This window comes from Artibeus jamaicensis, unplaced genomic scaffold, assembly GCF_021234435.1.
Source record: "Artibeus jamaicensis isolate MK-2021 breed Jamaican fruit bat unplaced genomic scaffold, CSHL_Jam_final contig_387, whole genome shotgun sequence".
NCBI lineage: Eukaryota > Metazoa > Chordata > Mammalia > Chiroptera > Phyllostomidae > Artibeus > Artibeus jamaicensis.
In genome coordinates, this window is record NW_026521812.1 from 12,279,597 (window position 1) to 12,300,393 (window position 20,797).

The 20,797-nt window shown below is 40.0% G+C and overlaps 1 protein-coding gene across 1 annotated transcript; it reads right to left on the bottom strand.

Moving 5' to 3' along the window:
• Positions 1-592: 592 nt before the first annotated feature.
• Positions 593-15,842, bottom strand: SMPDL3A (sphingomyelin phosphodiesterase acid like 3A). The gene is made up of 8 exons (XM_037139628.2): positions 15,652-15,842; positions 11,253-11,466; positions 10,213-10,357; positions 5,866-5,962; positions 4,933-5,102; positions 4,275-4,455; positions 2,805-2,929; positions 593-1,229 (listed from the first exon to the last, which is right to left on the bottom strand). The coding sequence occupies exons 1-8, from the start codon at positions 15,761-15,763 to the stop codon at positions 909-911; spliced, it is 1,365 nt and encodes a 454-aa protein (XP_036995523.2). The 5' UTR covers positions 15,764-15,842; the 3' UTR covers positions 593-908.
• Positions 15,843-20,797: the final 4,955 nt, after the last annotated feature.

A 20,797-nucleotide genomic window follows, 5' to 3' on the forward strand; every position in this document is an offset into this window, starting at 1 on the left:
TCCACTCTCCTTATCGACTGACCGAAGGCTGCTGATTGTATGTCTTTTCCAGCAAACCCATGTATGGGGTATACAATCATCTCGTCCCCTACATCTCTCAGCCTTGTCTCCTTTCTTCTACTTCAATTCTCCCACTTAGACTGGGAACAAACAACAGCTTAAGAGAAGCTGTTGAGAAGCAAACAACTACAGAAGAACCCTAAAAACAAACCTACAAAATGAAAGTTCATTTTTATCTGCCCTCAGAATATCATGATGAAGAAAATGCTACCACTGTACCCCAGTGAGCTTCTTTGAGAAATAAACGCACCCTTTACTTCATTTCAACAATCATTTACCAAGTTTCTGACACTGGACGAGGACCTCAGGCCTCGTGCTAGGACTGCAGTTACAGCAAGAACAGCTTGTGACTTTCTCTCCTTACAAGTTAGCACTACAAAAATGTGCAGACAGACAGCACCTGCCAATGATGTGCCAGGGAATCAGACGCTAGTGAGACAATGGTGTTTTCCCGAAAGGAAACAGGGCATGTCAATAGTGTTGACTCCATTTACATATGAGATTGAAATATATTAAGAATCAGTCATCATGCTTAGGAAGAAGTCATTTGCTTTAATGTAAAAATGGCAATTTCAACAAGGGCATAAATTAAATATAATTATATAAACTGGAAGATAGAAAATTAACAACCAGACATCATCCTAGTAATAGACAGTTTAAATATACTGAATGTAATACAAATTTAGAATATTGAAAATATCTACATTTGAACATCATAAAAAAGAAAACAAAGAAAGGAATTCTGTTTGCCCACTCAGTAACTCAGGAAGATTTATGTAACAATTTCCACAAACTGATCTCAGACATAAAACAATGTTACATTTTCTATGAACACAAGTTGTGAAATACTATAGACTGTGCCTTATGTAATAATAGTGTTTGAGGCAATCTTCATAGGAATCATGATCAAGAGCCATAATTGCACAAATTTGAAAGGCCTTACATTTCTCATCGCAAATTTCACTGCTGTCATAACTGACAAAGAAGTAATTATAGTATTTTATAAATTTCTTACTGTCTAGGGTTGCAAATTCCTTAGCTAATCCATACAAACTTTTTGGCTGCAAATCTTCAATGTCATAAGCTTGGGTCAGGATGTACTCCAGCTTCCAGTTGGACTCTCCCTTTAGATTAGCATCAGTCAGGTTCAAGTAATACTGCAACATGTCCTATAGTTAAAAACAGTGAGAAAGCCTGGTTCATTTTAGGTTCCACAAAGCACTGCATAGCCAGAAGAGTCCTTACTATAGCAGATGTGATATTCTTAATTTAAAGTTGACATCAGTAAAAAAGGTAAGAACTGTTTTTTTTTGAGTCCCAAAAGATCTACTTTACCTTTTTCACTTTAAAAATAATGAAATAACATAATATGATATAATATAAAATAATCTAAATTATATAGACATGCACAACATAAAAAGCCTTCAATTCACAAACCTCAGAAGTAGCCAACACTAATAATGGTGGACATACCAGCGGTGAACTGGGGGCTGCTCGTGACCAGATCACAAGAGCCTGCTGTCTGATTTTCAGGAATCTTGTGAGTTGGTTGATGTGACTTTGGCAGCCTGAAATTGGCCACCCTGGGAGTATTTACACTGTGGAACTTGGTAAACACTAAAATCAAAGTGCTCTTTCTCCCCCAGTAAAAAAGGTTGTTAAACATTTACCAGCACTCTGGTACATGTGTGGTATTCTAGACTTTGCGGACAAAATAAATATTTAGAATATATATGCCTATTTTCTTTTTTTTTTTTTGCTTTAAAAAAATGAAGTTATACTATGCAAACTGTTTCACACTTTCAAAAATTACTGAGTGTTACAACAGGGACATTGTTCTGTGTCAGTACGCACACACGTGTGTGTGTGTATGTATCTAAGGTTCAGATCCAAAAATAGGCAACTAATAGTTGTAAAACAATTCCTTTGAACTAGTTTATTTGTTAATAGTTTTATTTCCTCATTTAATCTAATTAGATTTCTCCTACCCTACCTCCTTCATACAAACCTGCTCTAAGAAATAAAAGAGCTACTTCCCATAAAATTTATCTAGGAAAAAATAAAGCAGTTACATGAATGGAGACTTTGAGAAGTTCTTTCCCAATTAGATTTGTGGAAAGAGCTACCACCTGTAAGCTAGAAGTCCAGGCTTTCGGCGTTAAATGTATCTAAAGCAGAGTCATGTACAAGCTCCAGAGAACTTTTACAGCAAAAATAAATGTTCAACTCAACTTATTTTCTTTACAAAAATTTTTTGCCAACATTTATTGAGGACTTATGATGGACCAAGCACAGAGGAATAGACTCAGACAGAGAAGTTAGGTGATACGGCCCATGAGAAAGTGTGGGGTCATATCCACCTTCACAGCTATGTTCTAAGGAAGAGTAGCTAATAATATAAGCTTAGTGAAATATAGCTTAGTGAAATGTTTCAACAGGTACACAAGTCCACAGATAGAATGCGACCTAATGAAAACTTTATCTAATGAAATGTGAAGCCTGCGGAAGAGACATTTTAGGAAAAACAGCCTACTTTGCAAAGGCTGACCGCATAAGCCCACACCTGGGAAGGGCTGACACTCCAAATGTATTTTTTAAAAAAGAAAGACATCATAAAACTTCAGCAAATATATCTCACCTAGCTATGCTGAGCACACTGAACTGAACTAATGAAAGACATTCGACTACAATGAAAACTACAAATGCATGAGTGTAGGGTTAATTCTAAAATTGCACCAACTTACCAATAATTTGTAATCAAGAGGATCATACTGAAATAGTCTGATACCAGGGTTGTTGGTCTGTTTTTGTAAAGCACCCTTCACTGGGGTAACAGCAGGAGCCACAAACACAGAATTTATTGGATTTCCTAGACAAAACATGTGCACATAAAAATATTTTTTTAGAAATTGAGTTTCTTATTAAAAATATGAACAAGTTCCAGATTAAGAGATTGACAGACATAACAGCCAATGGTAATATGTTCCTTAATGGATCCTGACCTGAAACAACTATAAAAAGGCACTTTTGAGAAATTAGGGACATTTGTATTATAGGTTAGTATTACATGAGAGCAAAGAATGATCACTTACTTTGTTCCATAAGTTAATGATATAAAGACTGTGTAAGTTACTCATGTATTTAGCCATGCGGACAGAAGCATACAGGGCTAAAACATCTGACCTTAAGATTCACATTCAGATACTTCAGGGAAAAAAAAAAACTAAAAAATGGGTAGGTAAACAAATGTGGGAAAATCTTGATAGATATTATATATAAATTATGGTGCACGGTTTTTTAAAATCATTCTCTCTGCTTTTTATATACTTGAACATTTTCATGATAAAAGAAACAAGTTCTTACAAGTACACACAATAAAAACCCAAGACTAGTTTGTTCTGTACCTCTGCCTCAGACAATATTCCAATAATTACATAATAAAAATTTGATTACAGCGTCACCATGTTTTATATGTACCGTAGAACTAAATTTCTTTCTGAGTAACAAAGCTATCAAATTATGAAAAATGATCATTTTTACCAAGCTCACTCATTCTAGATGAAAGAGGTACAGCATTTCAAAAATGTTACCCAATTCCTGAAAAAAAAAAAACAAAAAACAAAAACCATATTGCTTTTTCTCTTGGCTGACTGCTGCAAAATCAGAACTCCTGTTAACTCAGTTTTCTGTCCTCACGCAGGAACCGTTTCTAAAAATACATGATTGTTTTGTTTGATGCTGGAGTCTCTTCTATTTTTTCTTTTAATGATGAGTAGATGACAATGTCTATAAGCACTTAAAAGTAAGAGTTCATTATGTTTTCCTTTAAACCAACAGTAAATTATGCGTTGGTTTTCAAGTTAGGAGAACTAAAACAAGTCATCTCAAAAACGACTTGAGTCTTGCAGGTAAACATCAAACAGTAATAATTCTCTAAACCTGAGAGTGTAAAAGAAAATTTGAGTTAGCTGAGGGTTTCAGAGGCTTTTGTGTTGTGGTGATGGAATGTCAGCAGCCCTCTGGGGTGCACAGGAAAACCCAACTCCGGGCCCTACTCTGGTTTGGCCGCTCACCATTCCATTTCAGATGGTGACTAAGTACAATCTGGTGCTGGCAGGTCGATTTAAGGAAACATTTAATTTAAAATGACCAGAGATCTGCTGCTAAGCTCGAGCACCTCGGATCGGGGAGACACAAACAAAATGTCATATTACCTTTTTTATCTGAAAGAACCATCATGCTGTCTCTGTGAGTGTGTCCATAAAATTGTCCTGCAATGATACTGCTGTATCTTCTAAAAATATCTACCAGTTTCTCATTGTAGTACGCTCTCATGGCCGTGGTGCTCGTGGAGTAGGGCAGGTACCCCACCGGGACGTGCGCTATGATGTACACCTGGGGGCAGAAGCACCAGAGGACAGCTGAGGATCTTTTTGCACATTTGTCATCGCATTTGTTATGACAAAATGACATTTAGATACTCAAGACTAATACTATATTGATTAAAATTTGGAAAGCAAGTATACCATCTCTCCTGTTTATTATCAGGATGAAATTAGAAAAATACTAATTTCACTACATTTGCACTTGTCTCATTTAAAATACACTGTTGATGACATTATGTAACTGTGACATAGGTCACAATTTTTTCAATATCAACCTTTTTGTATAGCCACTGATGTCAATTAATCCTCAAAACAATAAAAACAAAACAAAATAAAATAACAGAAAATAAATCATAATGTGTTTCATAAGAAAATATCTTCAAATTATAACATTTTAATTCATATCTGACCCTCACCCTCAAATTTAATAAATTCAGAAATTTAGCCCTCTGTTTATTCCCTGGTGATTTTGGTATATGAAATCTACCTTCTCCTTATTTTGCTGAGAGGTATTCAGTGTATTTTCTAGCCATTCAAACTGATTTGCTGGGTCACTCCTATTCAGAGTCACAATATCTGGGCCATAGTACAAGTTTGTGTTTAGACTGATGATCCTAAGGTTGAGATTAGTTGAAACTTTCTGTGAATAAAAGCCACCTATAAAAACAAATGTAAACACATTTTAGAAAAACACACATAGATATGCAGTCACTGTGAAAGCACACTCTTAATTAAGGTTTACAAGCCAGTCAGGACGGTCATGGTCACTTCTCACTGTTTAGTTTGTACACACATAGGCAGCCACTAGCTAAGAATCAGGTGTTACAAACACTTGCTGAAAACCTGCCCCGTGCCAGGTGCAACGCTGGCACTTCCACACACAGGGCCCACAAGAGTGGGTTCCAACATTCAGATGAAGATAAAGTTAAATATATTGACACTAGGCAATGAGGTACTGAATTTTGTAAAAGAAAAAGTATTATATGAACTCCTATTTTTGTACAATTGGGGAAGTGAAGGTGAGAATTATTGTGAAATACAAAATCCAAAGAGTGAGAACACACATGGGTCTTGCCGGAGACGACCGAAGAAATGGCAGACGAGCCAGAGCAGCTACAATCTCTGTGCGGAGGAGGCTCAGAGGCACGACCCCGCTGACGCCAGCAAACCAGTAGTGACAGACCACCCAAGAGTCTCCTGTCAAAACCAGCCACTGAGATGGCCATGCTCTCTTTGTCCCGGCCCACTCACCACCCCTGCCTCTCTCTCCTCAGACTTCAAACATGACTCACGACCTCTAGAAAATCTGGGTACAGAGGCTCTCCAGGATTGGCACATTCAAACAAACAATAAGGATCTAAGTCTAAACAACGTGAATAAGAATAGAAGCAAAACAAAGAGGAGTAAATCTTTCCCTTACCTTTCCTTAAAGTCTGAATGGCTTCTTCATCTAGCCATGGTTTCCAGAGGTTTGCTACTGCATTGTACACCTTGCTGGTGAATGAAGGCAGCTGATCCTGGCCACAGATAAAATAATGCACCATTTAAACATTGCTTGAGTGCTTACCACTATGTTACACATCTGAAAATGAAAAGATGAACACTAGATAGACTTAATCCTCAAGGAATTTACAACTTAGTTGGGGAGACAAGGAAAAAATACAATCAGTCACCTGTAACACAGTGCACCAGGTGTCAATGCAGGGGTTCTGGGAGTATAGAAGCAAGAATAATCAAGTCTGGTCTGAAGAGTCAGTGTGAAGAGAGAATACAGCATTTGAACCGGGCCTTGAATAACCATTCGTCAGGTTGAGAGAAAAGGGGATCAAACAGAGGAGAACAAATTCCTAATGATTTCACTATATTTAGAACTTAAAAAACAAAACAAATGAACAAAACAGAAACAGACTCACAGGCACAGAGAACAACTTGGATAGTTGATGATTGCCAGAGAGGAAGGACAAAAGAGGTGAAAGGGAGCAAGAGGTACAAAGTTCCCATTACAAAATCAGTAGGTTCACAGAGACGTAAAGCATGGCATAGACAATACAATCGACAATATCATAATAGTCTCATACAGCGTCACATGGTTACTAGACTTATCACAGTGACCCATTTGTTAGGTATATAAATGTCAAATCACTGTTATACACCTGAAAATCATATAATGTTATATATTGACTATATTTTCTTAAAAAGGTAAAAACAATGATTGACACAAAGACAGTGCCATATACTCATACAGAGAAGAGAACTCATTTTAGTGAGACCAAGGTATAGAATGGATGTGGAAATGAGCTCCTTAATAAAGAGACACAGAGGCAGCTTTGGGCCTGACCAAATGCAGGGTCTAGTAAAGCATGTGGGAGGAATGGGGAAAATTGGATTCAGTCCTCTGACATGTTAACGCTAGTAGGAAGCTACTTAACTTCTTAACGATTTATAACAACAAAAATTTGATTTGAAGAAGTGTCTTATGTCAACCTGAATTTTATCAACATGTTTTGCTTTTTGATAGTATATTAGAAGTATAAAACATTTCTATTATTATTGTAAAGTATCTTTTATCATTCTATTTCACCATACTACAATAAAGTATGGTGACATAAGCTCTAGGGAAGTAAAAAACAAAACTTTAAGACAGTAGATACTAAATAAAAACCTAGAAATCATTTGTAAAATTGGATAATTGCTCCAACTTAAAAAATGACAATAAAAAACTGATGCCATTTTATTTATTATCATCATTTCCTTCTATATATCAGGGATAGAGACCTGTTTCTTAAAGGAGTGTCCCTGTCAACATTACTTAAAATGCTTAGCTATATTTCAAGATGACCCAAGTCACATTAGTTCTTAACACACATGCCTAATACATAATGAGAGTATAAATACATTCAGAGTAAGTAATAACCAAATGACTTGTTTTTAACAAACTAATTATCCTCAGCATATTCATCTTCTGTTAAAGATTAGAGCCATGTATCTGAAAATTACACAATGGCTTAGGCCAACCTACATTCTGATTAAAAATTGGTCATCATCACTATCATTAAAAAACCTACAGTTTTAGCCATTTATTTACTTTGAGATGGAAGCTAACATACTGATATGGTCGTGAGGAATCTCAGATATATATACACATGTATCTGTCTCACTCTACACTTTTCTATTTTAAATATGTGAAATGTCAGCATCATAGAAGTTAGGTGATTTGACCAGGGAGAACTGGTCAGTTGCAGAGCTGGGTCTAAGTCCCAAGTCTGGGCACCATCACACTTATGTCTAAATATCTATTTCACCATGCTGTCATCTCAGTCCTTTTGGGATGACCACTGCCAAGAAAGAAGTATACAGTGGGACCCACCCAAAAGTTTCATGGCCCTAGCCTTACCAGTTTAGGGGTAAATGAGGACCCTGGCTCAAACTGCTTTCTGGGCGGCAACTGGAAGGAATCCCTGGGCTGCCCACACTAATATCAGCTTCTGATGGAAAGGGTGGGGACATGCATCTGTATACTCATGCTTATGTAGCTGTTCACATATAAGTTTATGGGGTTTTAATGGAAATTACACTTGTCATCTCTATTTGTCATAACATTCACCAGACTTCAACCTCAGGTATCAATCTCCAGTAAAATTGTTGTGGGCCTTTCATGTTGTATTTGACATTACTGAAATAACATGTGGGGTGGAAGGTGCTATAACATAGCACCACAAATAAGATGTGGTGCTATGTTGACAAATGGTGTTGTCACCATGCTATTGACAATAACATGTGGGAAGGATGGGCGTGGAATAATAGAAAGATTTTCAGATATAAAGTCCGAAGGTAGAAAGATAATAAAATAAATTAAGGTATACAGGCTGTGCAATTTACTTTAGTTGTACCTACATAAGATATAGTATAGAAGTTGGATAGTAGCTACATCTTTGAATTATTGTAAGATGTGATATCATGATTTCATAAAAAGAAGACAGAGATAAAAGAGAAAAAATTCCTCAAAGGCGTTAGAGAAAATGTATCATATAGCACAGCTTAATGCCATAACCACCACTACTCCACTTACTGAGGGCTTCTTCTGTGCCAGGTAAGAAGCTATGCCCTTTTCATATGGTGTCACGAATTCTCACAAGAACTTCGCAAGGGTGGCATTATTACTCTTATTTACAAATGAGTGACCTGTGGATCAGGGACATTAAGTGAAATACCCAACTTGGTCAAGCTGTCAGAAGCAAGGTGGGATAAGGATTTAAATTCTAGTAGACATGACTCTAAATCCCACTCTTCCACTGTACCAGTCTTCCTGTCACCTAAAGCACATAAAAGCAATGTGTATAACCACTGGCTCCTGGAGATGGTTCATCCCAAAGCCTCTGCACTGTGTGGTCTAACTTCTCAGTGGTAACAGCAGTTGGCCACTGGTTGAAAGGCCAATGCAAAAAGACTCATGTATTGGTCATCGAAGACTGAGGCCAATGCCAGGAGATCACTTGAAACTTAAAGTCATCCTAAAGCACAACTTTTCAAAATCACTGTATTCAGTTTAGATTAACTAATACAATCAAAACCTTCATGGCGCATCCTTTTGATATGAGATGGAAAAGATATTCGAAGCAAAAGAAACATTCAGACAAAGAGAGGCATGAAAGTAAACATCATGTATGAGATGTGTTGAGTGTGTCAGTCTAGCAAGAGCAAGGGATGCATGAAAGGATGTTGGTCTAATTGCACACAAAAGATCCAGGATGTGGGCTCTGCCCATGAGTGACAGTGAGCATCTGAACAAGCAACTTAACATTTCTAGGCCTCAGTTTTCTCGTTTACAAAACGAAGAGTAGATCTAGACCACAGTCAGCAAATTTCTACAAAGCGTAAATTAATAAATAGTTTAGGCTTATGAGCAATACAGTCTCTGTCACAACTATTCTACTCTGCCATTGGTGCAAAAGAAGCTATAGGCGATACAGAATAAACAGTGATAGCTGTGTTTCAATAAGACTTCGTTTACAAAAACAAGTGGCAGGACCATTTACTTGTAGTTTGCCAACCTCTGAATCAAAAAATATCTTTGAGATTTCTTGAATCTGCACAAATCTAAGATTCTACACTACTATGACAAGACCCGAAACTAAGTCTGGTCTCCAGTTCTTATGCACAGGCTGCTTAACAAAGAGCTGCTCTGAAAAGTTCAAGTTCAGGCTGTTTCAGGCATGTAATATTCTGAATACAGTCTCTGCCTTGAATCACATCTTAATTACTCAATAAATAAATTTGACTTGAAGGTGAACCTCCCTCTTTTTGTTTTTATGATAGTTGCTATGTTTTTAAAGTTTTCAATCACAATCTATCTTAGATCAGGGCGTGGAGAGCTTCGTATGCCTCATTGCAATTCTGAAAAATGTAAACATTTGTCAACATCAACTTATCTTGCTAGCTTTATCATGGAAATGCAAACAAATAACAAAATTACTCAAAAGAAAGGAGAAATTAAGAAAGATTACAAAGTAAAACAAAAATTAATAGTCCACAAATTAGGTAATGTGCTTCCAAAACTCACTCTGGATATAATATTTTGTGACTTATTAAGAGTCACTTGAACGTCCTCAAAACACCAGTCTTGCCTTCCTGGATGGCTGGCATTTAAGGCACTCTGCCTTGATGGGCCCCACTCCCACACCTTATATCAGCTAGTTACTGTCATAATTTTGACATGACTGATGGGAAAAATCATTTAAGCACTTCTGGAAGGCGAGGTCGAATTTACCTGTGGCCAATAATCATGATTACCCAGTGCAGGGAAAACATGGAGGTCTGGAAACAGACTCTGGACAGTGGTCGTCATATTAGCAATCACTGTTATGACTGTGTCCGTTGAGAGTTCATGGACTGGAACATGAGGTGGGCTATCCCTGAAAATGAGAAAGAATCGCATAGAACAAAATTAGTTTCTATTAAAAGTCACTAGACTTACGTGTGATGCCTTTCCGTGTACTATCATTGCAGAGCTCAGATGTAGTTAAGAGTCGATAAACTGCTCTTCATTTACCTTTCTCCCACAAAGAATCTTATTTTAAAAATTTGTGTAATTAAAAAAGATAAACTAGACATCTCATTCTATTTTACTGCCTGACTGCAGATTTACACGAGATAAAAATTTTTGGTAAATTAAAAGCCCAGATCCCGGAGTCAAAATGCCTGGATTCAAATTCCAGCTTTGCCGCACAGCTAGAAGTTTACATAGCTGGCTGTGTATATTTGGATGAGTTACTTAGGTGCCTTCATTCACTCATCTGTAAAATGGGGATAGTAATATTTAATGTAAAAATTAAATGAGTTACAATGTATAAATTAGTTAAAATAGTGCCATAGTCACTCATTCAGGTATAAAAAATAGAGGCCTCTTCACTCTATCATAATAGATGGAATTATTTAATTACACTACCAAAGGATGCTGTTTATGAAATTGCTATCGCAGTTTAACTACATCATTGCCACTTGTTTTTATTATTAAATCAAGACTTCTATCACATTAATAAATATTTCAAGACACTGATAAAAGTGTGCTCTTTATGGATTCATGTCTTAGTTAACATAAACGTATTTCTAGAGCATGTATTCTAGAAAAAAATACCAAAATTCTAAAATTTTTCTTATCTCTAATGATGTTGATTAATTTGATCTAGCATTTTTTAAACCCAAATGATTTTTAAAACATAATTAACTTACGGAATGAATCATTCTAATGAAGCTTAAGACACTATAGATAAATATTGAGTAACTCATGGTACTTACATAATAACTTACCCTGTCCATATCATGAAAGATGCTTCTTCTCCTGAGTTTTTTATAAAATCAAATGCTGACAAAATAAGGTGATATGGAGAATCACACATAACATCTCCAAAAGGGCCAGGATTGGAGGCATTTGTGCCTTTGGATGAAGCACACACCTTCGTGCGGTCATCTGTGATGTGGTAAGTAGGGTCCAAGTGCAGGTCAGTCACATGCCAAAACTGTCCTGTCGATTAGAACAGAAAATGGTGTTAAATCTACTTCTTTGTTCCTATGCAAATATTTACAGTAGGATGACAGATAGTTGCCCTTCACTGCGATGGAAGAAAACTCTAGTAATTTATGTTGCTAGAGGCCCAGAGGCTTAATACAACCCTTCCCTGTGAGAAGATGAGAATTCCAAGGAAGAATGTACTGGAATGTACTACTTAAGTGTGTCAGAAACGAAGAGCTCTGAGACAGCATGACCACCTAACAAGACTATCTAACAAATCCAAGTTGCCTAATGAAACACATGAAGACGTTCTTCTGGGAGGTCAATAATAATACTATATTGTGTTTTAATAGCATGTTTTCTTCCAGAATTTAAGATTTTATAATTTATTTGCATGCTTCTCGTAGAAAAATCAATGTAGAAATAGGATGTGGTTTCTTAGGGTTACACAGCGAATAGAGTGCAGAACTGGAAACTAAACCTCCTATGTTCTTTAAAACCTTTTCTCTCAACATGAATGGAGAAGGAACAACTTTAATACTAGCTTTAAGCCCAAAACTATAAATGTCGGAAGTTCCTGAAAGTTTTTTAACAGAAGAATATTTTTTATTATATACTTGTACACCAGAAGCATGGGACAAACAAGTAGAATGCAAACTTTTATCTATACAAAGATGAAAAATGCTAAATATGTTTGTAGGCAAACACTAGAATAAAATCCAAAGCTGAGATAATAAAGTAAAATATTGAAAACTGTTAATTTGTTAAGATAGAGAAGGTAAGTTAGATTTGGGTTGTTTCTTCACAACATTGTTGTGATTTTACAACACATTTAAGTTCACAGCTAAGAAGTGGTAAACAAAAGATCCAGAAGTAGACAGAAAATAGTCTTTATGGTCAATTACTTGGTGTTCAGTCTTCATTTCAAAACATTTGCGAAGAGTGATTTATTTTATTCTATAATGCAGAAAATACTCCAACTTTTATTTCCGGCTTAGACATCTTTATCCAGCACACAAACTGGAGTTGGCGAATAGCTCAGAATCGTCCTGGAGTCTGTCCTTCCTTGACATATAAATATGTAGTGCCTCTCATTTTGGTGTAAATATGTATTTTATTATTAGTAAAGCACTAAGGTGTAGTAAACTGTACACAGAACAGCATAGTGCTGTGGTTAAGAGTGGAGACTCCAGAGTCAGACCACCTGACTTTGAACCCAAGCTCAATTTACTAATCTAGTTGTTGAAATCCTGCAACAACCCTACAATAACCCTACTGTATGAGGATTCAGTGCCTTTGTAGAAATAAAGCTCTTAGAAGGTGCCTGGCATCAAGTAAGGTCAGCATTAGTTGTCCTACTATTATTTCATAACCCCAAGCTTGAATTTGAGATTAAACCTCCTCATTTCCAAGGAATAATTAAAATTTTATTGAGTATTTACTATAAATTTAGTACTGTTTTATGCCTTATTTGCATTAATTCATCATTATGTTCATTTTATATATAAAGAACTACAACACACAGAGAGCAAGCCCAAGTCACATATAGCATACACAAAAGAGCCAAGCTAGGGATTAAGGAAACCTGACTCCAGAGGCCACTTTGCTCTTAACCATTGTACGCACTGCCTCTCTCTGTGTGCTCACTTTCCAATACCCTTCTCTCATTCCCCTCATGGGAAATAGATACTGACGACACCTACAGGAGACACTGTGATGATTAAGGGACATGAGATTATAAATATACGAAGTTTTTGCAAAGCAAAACTAGAAACACATTAAGGATGCATCCCTCTGATATAATTTTGTACCTAGATTTATATATCCCTCATGTCTAGAATATGTCTGACCTATAGTAGGCCCTCAATGAACATTCTTTAATTAGTCAAAGGCAGATTTCAGGATTTCCTCAAGATCACATGGTGACTCAGCAATGAAAGCAATTTTGGAACCAGACTTGCAGAACAGTGTTCTTACCACCACATCGCATTGCCAGACAGATAAGTGAGGGGTAATTACTCAGACGCACAGAAGGATGGCTTTAAATAGCAGCCAAGAATGGAGCTCTGACAGGCTCTTAACCTGGAATTCATGAATAATGAACCTCAGGAGGCCACACCTCACACCTTCAAATAAAATTGTATACAAAATGCTCTGTGTGTGTGTTTGTGTCCAAGACCATAGAGCAGGCCTGTGACGGAGCCCACACTGCAATCCAGATTCTCTTCACTCCGAAAGTTAACAAGCCAAAGTTCCTTTCACCTCACCACAATTACTTTCTTATTGTGCAGATAACCTTTAAACAGATTTCCACAAATGTATGTGTATATGTGTGTTGTCAGCATAGCTAGGTAAGTGCTCAAAATTATACCAGAAAAGCTTTCTTATCTTAAAATATTTTAATTTATCCCAAAGAGTCTAGGAAACCATAATTCAGAGGCTTGGACACACAGATGTTTAAAATAGGTGCTTTTCGTTTATTTGTTTATGTCAGTTTCTACCAAATAGTCCAGCAGGTCCTGACCTTCTAAAAAGAGTTGTGGCTAAACACACTGGGGAAGCTTCCCTGGGCTTTTGTCCTCTGACCACCAGAACTTCACAGGACAGGAAACTGATGCTGGGAATTTGCACAGACATGCACACACACACAAGCAAGTGAGCAGAGGCCAGTCCTGGTGGGTAATCCAAGTATTTGGGGTTGGAGGAGGGGGAAGATTACATCAAGTACAAAAGTAAGACAACATATCCAGTGGCAAACTGCTGAGTCAACATGTAAGCTGCTCTTTGTAGTTAACCCTTTCCCTTCCTCTTCCTTAGGGGATTCAACCTTGTAGCTCTCTTACCAAAACACAGAAGTGGGAGTGGAGAGTCACTAGACCCTGGCACATTGTCATTGAAGCCTTCAGCAATCAGATTTTTTAAAACAAATGGCGAACTTGCCATTGTTTGATCCCTTGCACTCTTGATCCCTTGCAATCGGGGACATTTTATATCCAAACTGTAAACAGCCACCTAACTAATAAAAGCAGAGCCAGCATACGTAAGTGTTTTGGAACAATTTAGTGTTATGACTGATGGTTGGGAAACCTGATTTACATACATTTCTTGTTTTCAACTGCCTGACACCTGAGTCATGAGAACTTGACTCTCAAGAGGGGACATTTCTGGAAGAGCATTTCCAAAATCACATGAGAGGAAGAGCTCCAGAGAGGTTTCAGGACTCAGCCTGAGTTTCAGAGACAGCTATGCCCAAAACATAGGGCAGAACTCCGCCTACCTAATTTTTCCCTTCCAAATAACAGAGCAATTATTTTTAAAGGGGGTTTGGGAAGTGTGGGTACCTGATCTTTGAAACTGAAGGCTCAGGTGGCATTGTAAAATCTCTCATACATTTATCTATTCTGGACCAGTGGTTCTCAAACCCCAGCGCCTATCAGAATCACCTGGAGTTTATTAAACGGATTGTTGGGCCCCATTCTCGCAGTTTCAGATCCAACAGGCCAAGGTTGGAGTTGAAAACCTGCACTTCTAACAAGTTTACGCGATGCCCATGCTGCTGGTCAAGACCACACTTTGAGAACCACCAATGGAACAGGCACTGTGTTAAGTTTTGAGAACCAATGAAATACGCGGGCAGGGAGCCTAGAATCCAGATAAGTGAAGAGCAGGCCCCCAATGGTTCTAAGTTAGACCAAGGGGCGGGTAGCGCCGAGGCTGTGACATGCTCTCCCTGGGGGAAGAAAAGGCCACCAAACTCGGGAAGCAGGACAGAAGATGCAAAAGTCCCAGTGGCATTTACACCCCCGCGGTGTGGCGGAGAGCCCGCAGCCCCCCCTCAGCTCCGAGCTGATTTTAGACTGTGGGAGACATCCAACTCCCAAGTGTTTCCCCTGCAGACATGCAGCTTTTCCTTCCTTCCTCGGGGAGCAAAACGCCCGGAGACCCAAAGAAACCACTGCCGCGCCCGCTCGGGACGCCCCCACCGGCGCCGGTACTTCTCGCGTTGGAGTCCGGATCTGGCCCCTCTCCCCGGCGGGTGGATTGGCGCCCTGGCCCTTCTGTCACCCTCGCTCTCGCGCTCCCCGCGCCGGGCGAGTCGCTCTGCCTGTCCCGAGGACTTTTCCAGACTTTGGGCGGCCGTTTCGCCCCAGCGCTCCCAGGCAGCTCCGGGGAGGGAGAGGGTCACAGGTGACTCACCCGCCGCCGGAGCGGGACTCTGACCGCGGGCGGGCGCCAGGGGCAGTCCGAGGCCGGGGTGGCCCTGACAGGCCACCAACAGGCAGCAGAAGAGCGCGTCCAGCAGCGCCATCGCGGACCGAGGGCACAGCCCGGGGAGACTGGAGCCGTCCTGCGGCCCCACTAGGACTGTCTGGCCCCGGGGCGGGGGAGGAGGAACAAGACGGGAGGGTGTAGACAGTGGTCACGTGCGAGGGCAGAATGCAGCAACTCGGGTAGCCTGGCCTTCAGCAGCTGTCTAATGATTACTTACTTGCCTTTTTTGCTTCTTAGCGTTATGATTCTCCTGGGAAGGAATGTGTTTGGGCTGGCCCCAGGCAGTCCCTCTTTGGTAAATGCCACCTGGCCCTAAGCTGGAGGGCCTTCTCCGCGGAAGTGACACAGAGAACCTTGAAGTATCCCGATGTGGAGGAGGTTGCCACGGCGCCTCTCTGATTGTGGTGTCTGAACTAGCAGCAGCAGCACTACCGGGGAATTCTAGCTACAAGTGAAAATTCCCAGACTCCAGGACAACTGAATCAGTCTCGGGTTGGGGTCCAGTCCTATAGGTTTTTACAAGCCTTCAGGGTGCTGCTAAAATGATGGCGATGTTTCAGAACCACTTCTCAATACACTCAACCAAATAAACTTGAAGAGCAATTTGGCTTTATTCGTAAATTGGGCAGCGTCCCTTCTAGCAATAAAAAGGGCTCTGGAGGGGTTATACAAAACGAAAGGTTTTTATGGGAAGAAGGGTGGGACTGGTAGGGGACCTGAGAGTTGGAAAATTTTAGTTTAAGTAAAACTAATGAGCTTAGTAACCAATGTGTGTAAAAGCTATTGTTCTGGAACTGAAGGTATGACCCACCCTGACTCCAGGAGACCACGGATTGCTTCCACTGCAGGACTGCAAGCAATTCAAGACACTCTCTGAGCCATTGTGCTCCAGGTGAGATGACCGCCACCCAGGGCCCCAGGGCCAGATGCAGCAGTGTTTTTAATCCAATTAACTTTTCCCTGAATTCCAAACCCCTTACTTACACTTTGTTCTCCTTATAAAAAAGGTAATTTTAAAATGGACTTTAAGAAGGTCGTTTGGGTATGAACCCGCCGTCTTCCCAGATTTCCAGCCATCTCAATAAAGTGCCCATAAGGATTCAATCCCTGTCTCTGCTTAATTGAGTTTGGTATGTGAAAGGCAGCACAAACACCGGCTTTGGGGTTTTTTTTTTCCCTTCAGTTTTAGGACAAGGGAACTATTAACAGAATAAAATAAAAAAATGTTTTTAGAGCAACACTTCTGGGGTGGGGGTGGGGGGCAGTGAGGGTTTTTATCATGCAGATTCCCTCTTCTTTCTATGGGGGAGTGAGGCAGAGAATGCCCACTGAAAATAAACAATTTTCCATTTTTAAACTTTTTCTTCTCATGGTGCACATAAACTAATGACTAAAATTCTGCAGCACACCAAAAAATATATTTCTGGCAATCTGACAAAAAATGGGTATAATTTTGATTCCTTCACACCAGATGGCTATTGTTGTGTTGGTGGTCGTCACATTTTCATTAGACAGTCTAAGGGCAAAGAGGTCAGTGCCCCTGACTAAGTAGTCAGGTGTCGCCTGTTCTCAAACTTCCTGTGGCACAGCGGTGTGCTCCTTGCAGTACACCAGTGAAAGTTGCTGAATTAACTAATCGGTGTTTCCAGGGAAAATTCAGACTGGTTCATTAAGATTGTATGTCTGGGAGAGACTGAAACAGCAATGGATCAGGTAGTAAATCTAGGTTTGGTATCACGAGATTTAGCACAAGTGAGGCCATTTGGAGCCTAGGGTTTTCCTCTTTAACAGTTTGTTTTTAACAACTGCATTAGAACGATGTCTCAGAACCCTGCTTTATGCATTCCAGGGATGCACAAAAATTATAGAGCTCATTTATTTTATTCTTCCAAGGAATTTTGGAAGACGCTGTTTAGAAGAAAATCACAGACCCAACATGACATCTTTCAGGGAGCTCACTTGAGATGCAGTATGGCTCCAGCAGCAGAGGCGTCTGGGAAATGTTGGACCTTCTGATTAACTCTCTGTAGCCTCAGGCTTGGCTGACTACCCAGAAAACTAGAATGCCACCCAAAAATAAATATCATGCCCCCAGGAAGAATGTACAGAGTGTGATAACTGCCTGTTTTTAAGTCAGGAATGCATTGCTCTTGGTGGTGGTCTACATGGCTGCCCGTCCTACTCCCTATGAAAAGGGACCCTGTCCTGGGAGGGGTTTAGATTTTTCCAGGCATACTGGGAGCAACCGCTTTACCCTAATAAGTTGCTCCTATTAAAACTCATGAATTTGAATAAGGCTTCTTGTCAGTTCTTCAGAATCAACCCTGAATTTAGACTTTGGGGCTTTCCCCCAACAGCATGACTCATGCCAAATACCAAACCTACATTTAACATCTGACCTAATTGCAGTTTCAGCCTCCAAGACACAACCTTAACTAGTCTGGAGTTTTCTGCTCAAGCACCAGTCAGGTCACCTGTCACCTGGGCCTTCTCCATCCCCCTTAGAAAGCAGAGGAAATCTGCATGATAAAAACCCTTCCCATTCTCTTCCCCCTGAAGAAAAGACCTATGAGTCAAAATAGTCCTTTCTTTTCTTTTGTTAATAATCCATTTCCCCACCCTTATTCCTATAAGTACCTTCTATTTTGCACAGCCTTTCTAGCAGCTGAGCAGGATGCTATTTAATTTATGGATTATTTAATACAGCTAAGCAGATCTTGAAGTCTACTCAGTTGAAGTTTGTTTTTTAACAATAGTCTGAATAAAGAGTCAAGATTCCCAAACTATCTGGGTTCCATGTTCCTTCCAACACCACTTATGAGGATGCTGACCCCTTCAAGGTAAAGAAGCATCTAGTTTAAATTAGTAGGATATGCAGTACCTTTGGAGAAGAAAATACCCTCCAGAATAACTAACCTTATAAAAGATTTGTAAAGTATATCAGTTTCCCATCTGAGAAGACTTTATTTTGTATCCTGTGTAATAAAATAAAATCAAGTCACTTCCATTTTCTGCTTCATGTCCTGCTGGCTCAGCTCCAGTCCTGCCTCAGCTTTAGGATGATTCAAAAGCCTTTCGAGAACTGAAGTGCTTTCCAGTGGTGGACAAAATGGTCCTTCATATAACCACAGAACCAGCTCATGCTGGCCCTACCCTGTTTCTAACAAGATACTGAGTTGCTTTTCAGAGGACAGAATAAACCTGCAAGTCATGCCAAAAGTTAAACATGTACAATGAAAAGAAGTTTGACCTCCAGTTGAACCCAGAACCAAAGCTGCCCCTTTAAACCCCCCACATCTGCCCGTGAAACCAAAGGACCGGGGCATGACCAGAGCTTGCTATAGCAGAACCCCTTTATAAGCAAAGGGTGCATTATCCAGAAAGATCCAGGGCTGAAGCCCCTTATTATATCTTACCACAAATGGTTTAATTTCAAAACCCTCCTATTGAAACCTGCCTGACCAGCACTTCCACAAACCAGCCTGTTCCCCCTAATCCCTTAAAACTCTCCTGCACCAAAACGTGGATCTAGGAAACAGATCTGAGCCTTGCTTCACAGCTCCTTCCTGGTCAACCTCACGATAAAGCCTTTTCTCAAAAGCCAGTGCCATAAGGTCGGCTTCTATGTACGCTGGGCAGAAAGACCTCACTTGGTAATACTTGGAGTTTCTCAATCCGTAAACATAAGAGTATGGAAGAAAGTGGAGCAGGGAAGTAATGGGAAAGGGATGAGAGCAGATAACTTTAAGGACGGCCAAACAACTTAGTGGGTCTAGTCTAAACATTCTGAGAGACAAGAAAAGGATTTTTTTAATTGAAAAATGGAAATTTTCATTTTTCCATAAGCCAGGAATAAATCGATTGTGAAATAGTTCTTAAGAAAGCATAAAATATGGCTTGTGAAAATATTTTGAAACCTAAGAAATACTTGAAAAAGGACAATATATTGAAATTAATTAGTAGAAATACTGTTCTCCCTTCTACTCTACTTTCTTTTGCTTTTCTTTGTACCTGTTACAGAACAGAGGCCCAGGGGGGCAATATTTGGCCCACCCAGGGACACCAAAAACTGTTACCAGACAGATACGCCGGGGCCCAGACTCCAGAGCATGGTATACTAATACCATCTGGACCACCTACTGGGCCTGATCATCCATCACCAATTGGAAAGACATCTCTCAATGTCAGAGATTTGTAAAAAAGGAAAGGAAATGTTTATTTAATGCTATACAGACCTAATATCTTCATTAAAATATCAAATACCTTTAGGATATCTACCTACACACACACACACACACACACACACGCACACACACACCACACCTCCCTTCTCCCCCTGTCCTAACTCCAGGTACCTTAAATCAGGAAAAGAGCACATGTCCGTTTTTCCAGGCCGCTGGTACTGTCAGCTGTGTCCTACCGTCCAGGCAGGATCTCCAACTAATCCAAAGTCATGTGGCACCTTCTCACGGTCCACTGGCAAGAGTTCTTTGAACCCATTTTTCCAAGCAAAGTCTCTCCTGTTTCCCTGGCCACATGGCCAAAGGGAGCACCCCAAATCCACGCGGGCCTCTTCTACCAAAGCTGCAGGGGTCCTCATTCCACCAAAACCATGTGGCTTTCTTCTTCACCTGGCTGCAGTGGTCCCCACTCTGGCAAAGCTACATGGTTCTCCTTCACCTGGGCAAGAGGGGGATCCTCACTCTGCCAAAACTACATGGCTTCCCCTGCTAAAGCTACATAGTGATTCTCTCTCACATAGCTGCAGGAGTCCCCATTCTGGCCAAAAGCACGTGGCTCTCTTTCACCTGGGCAAGGGGGGGTCCTCACTCTGCTAAAACCGTGTGCTTCTCTCTCCAATGGCTCCTGCACCTGCATTTAAATCCCCAAGCCAGTCCTCCTTTGTAGCCCCATTTCTGACTTCTCCCATGATTAGTTACACTTGCCAGTATTTCTATATTATTGCACATTTACTAGACTACCATCGTGAGTCTGGGCAGGTATGGCTCCATGTCCTGGAGCCAATCTTCTCCAAGCTCCCATGCAGATGCTGTAACTCGGGGGACCTGCC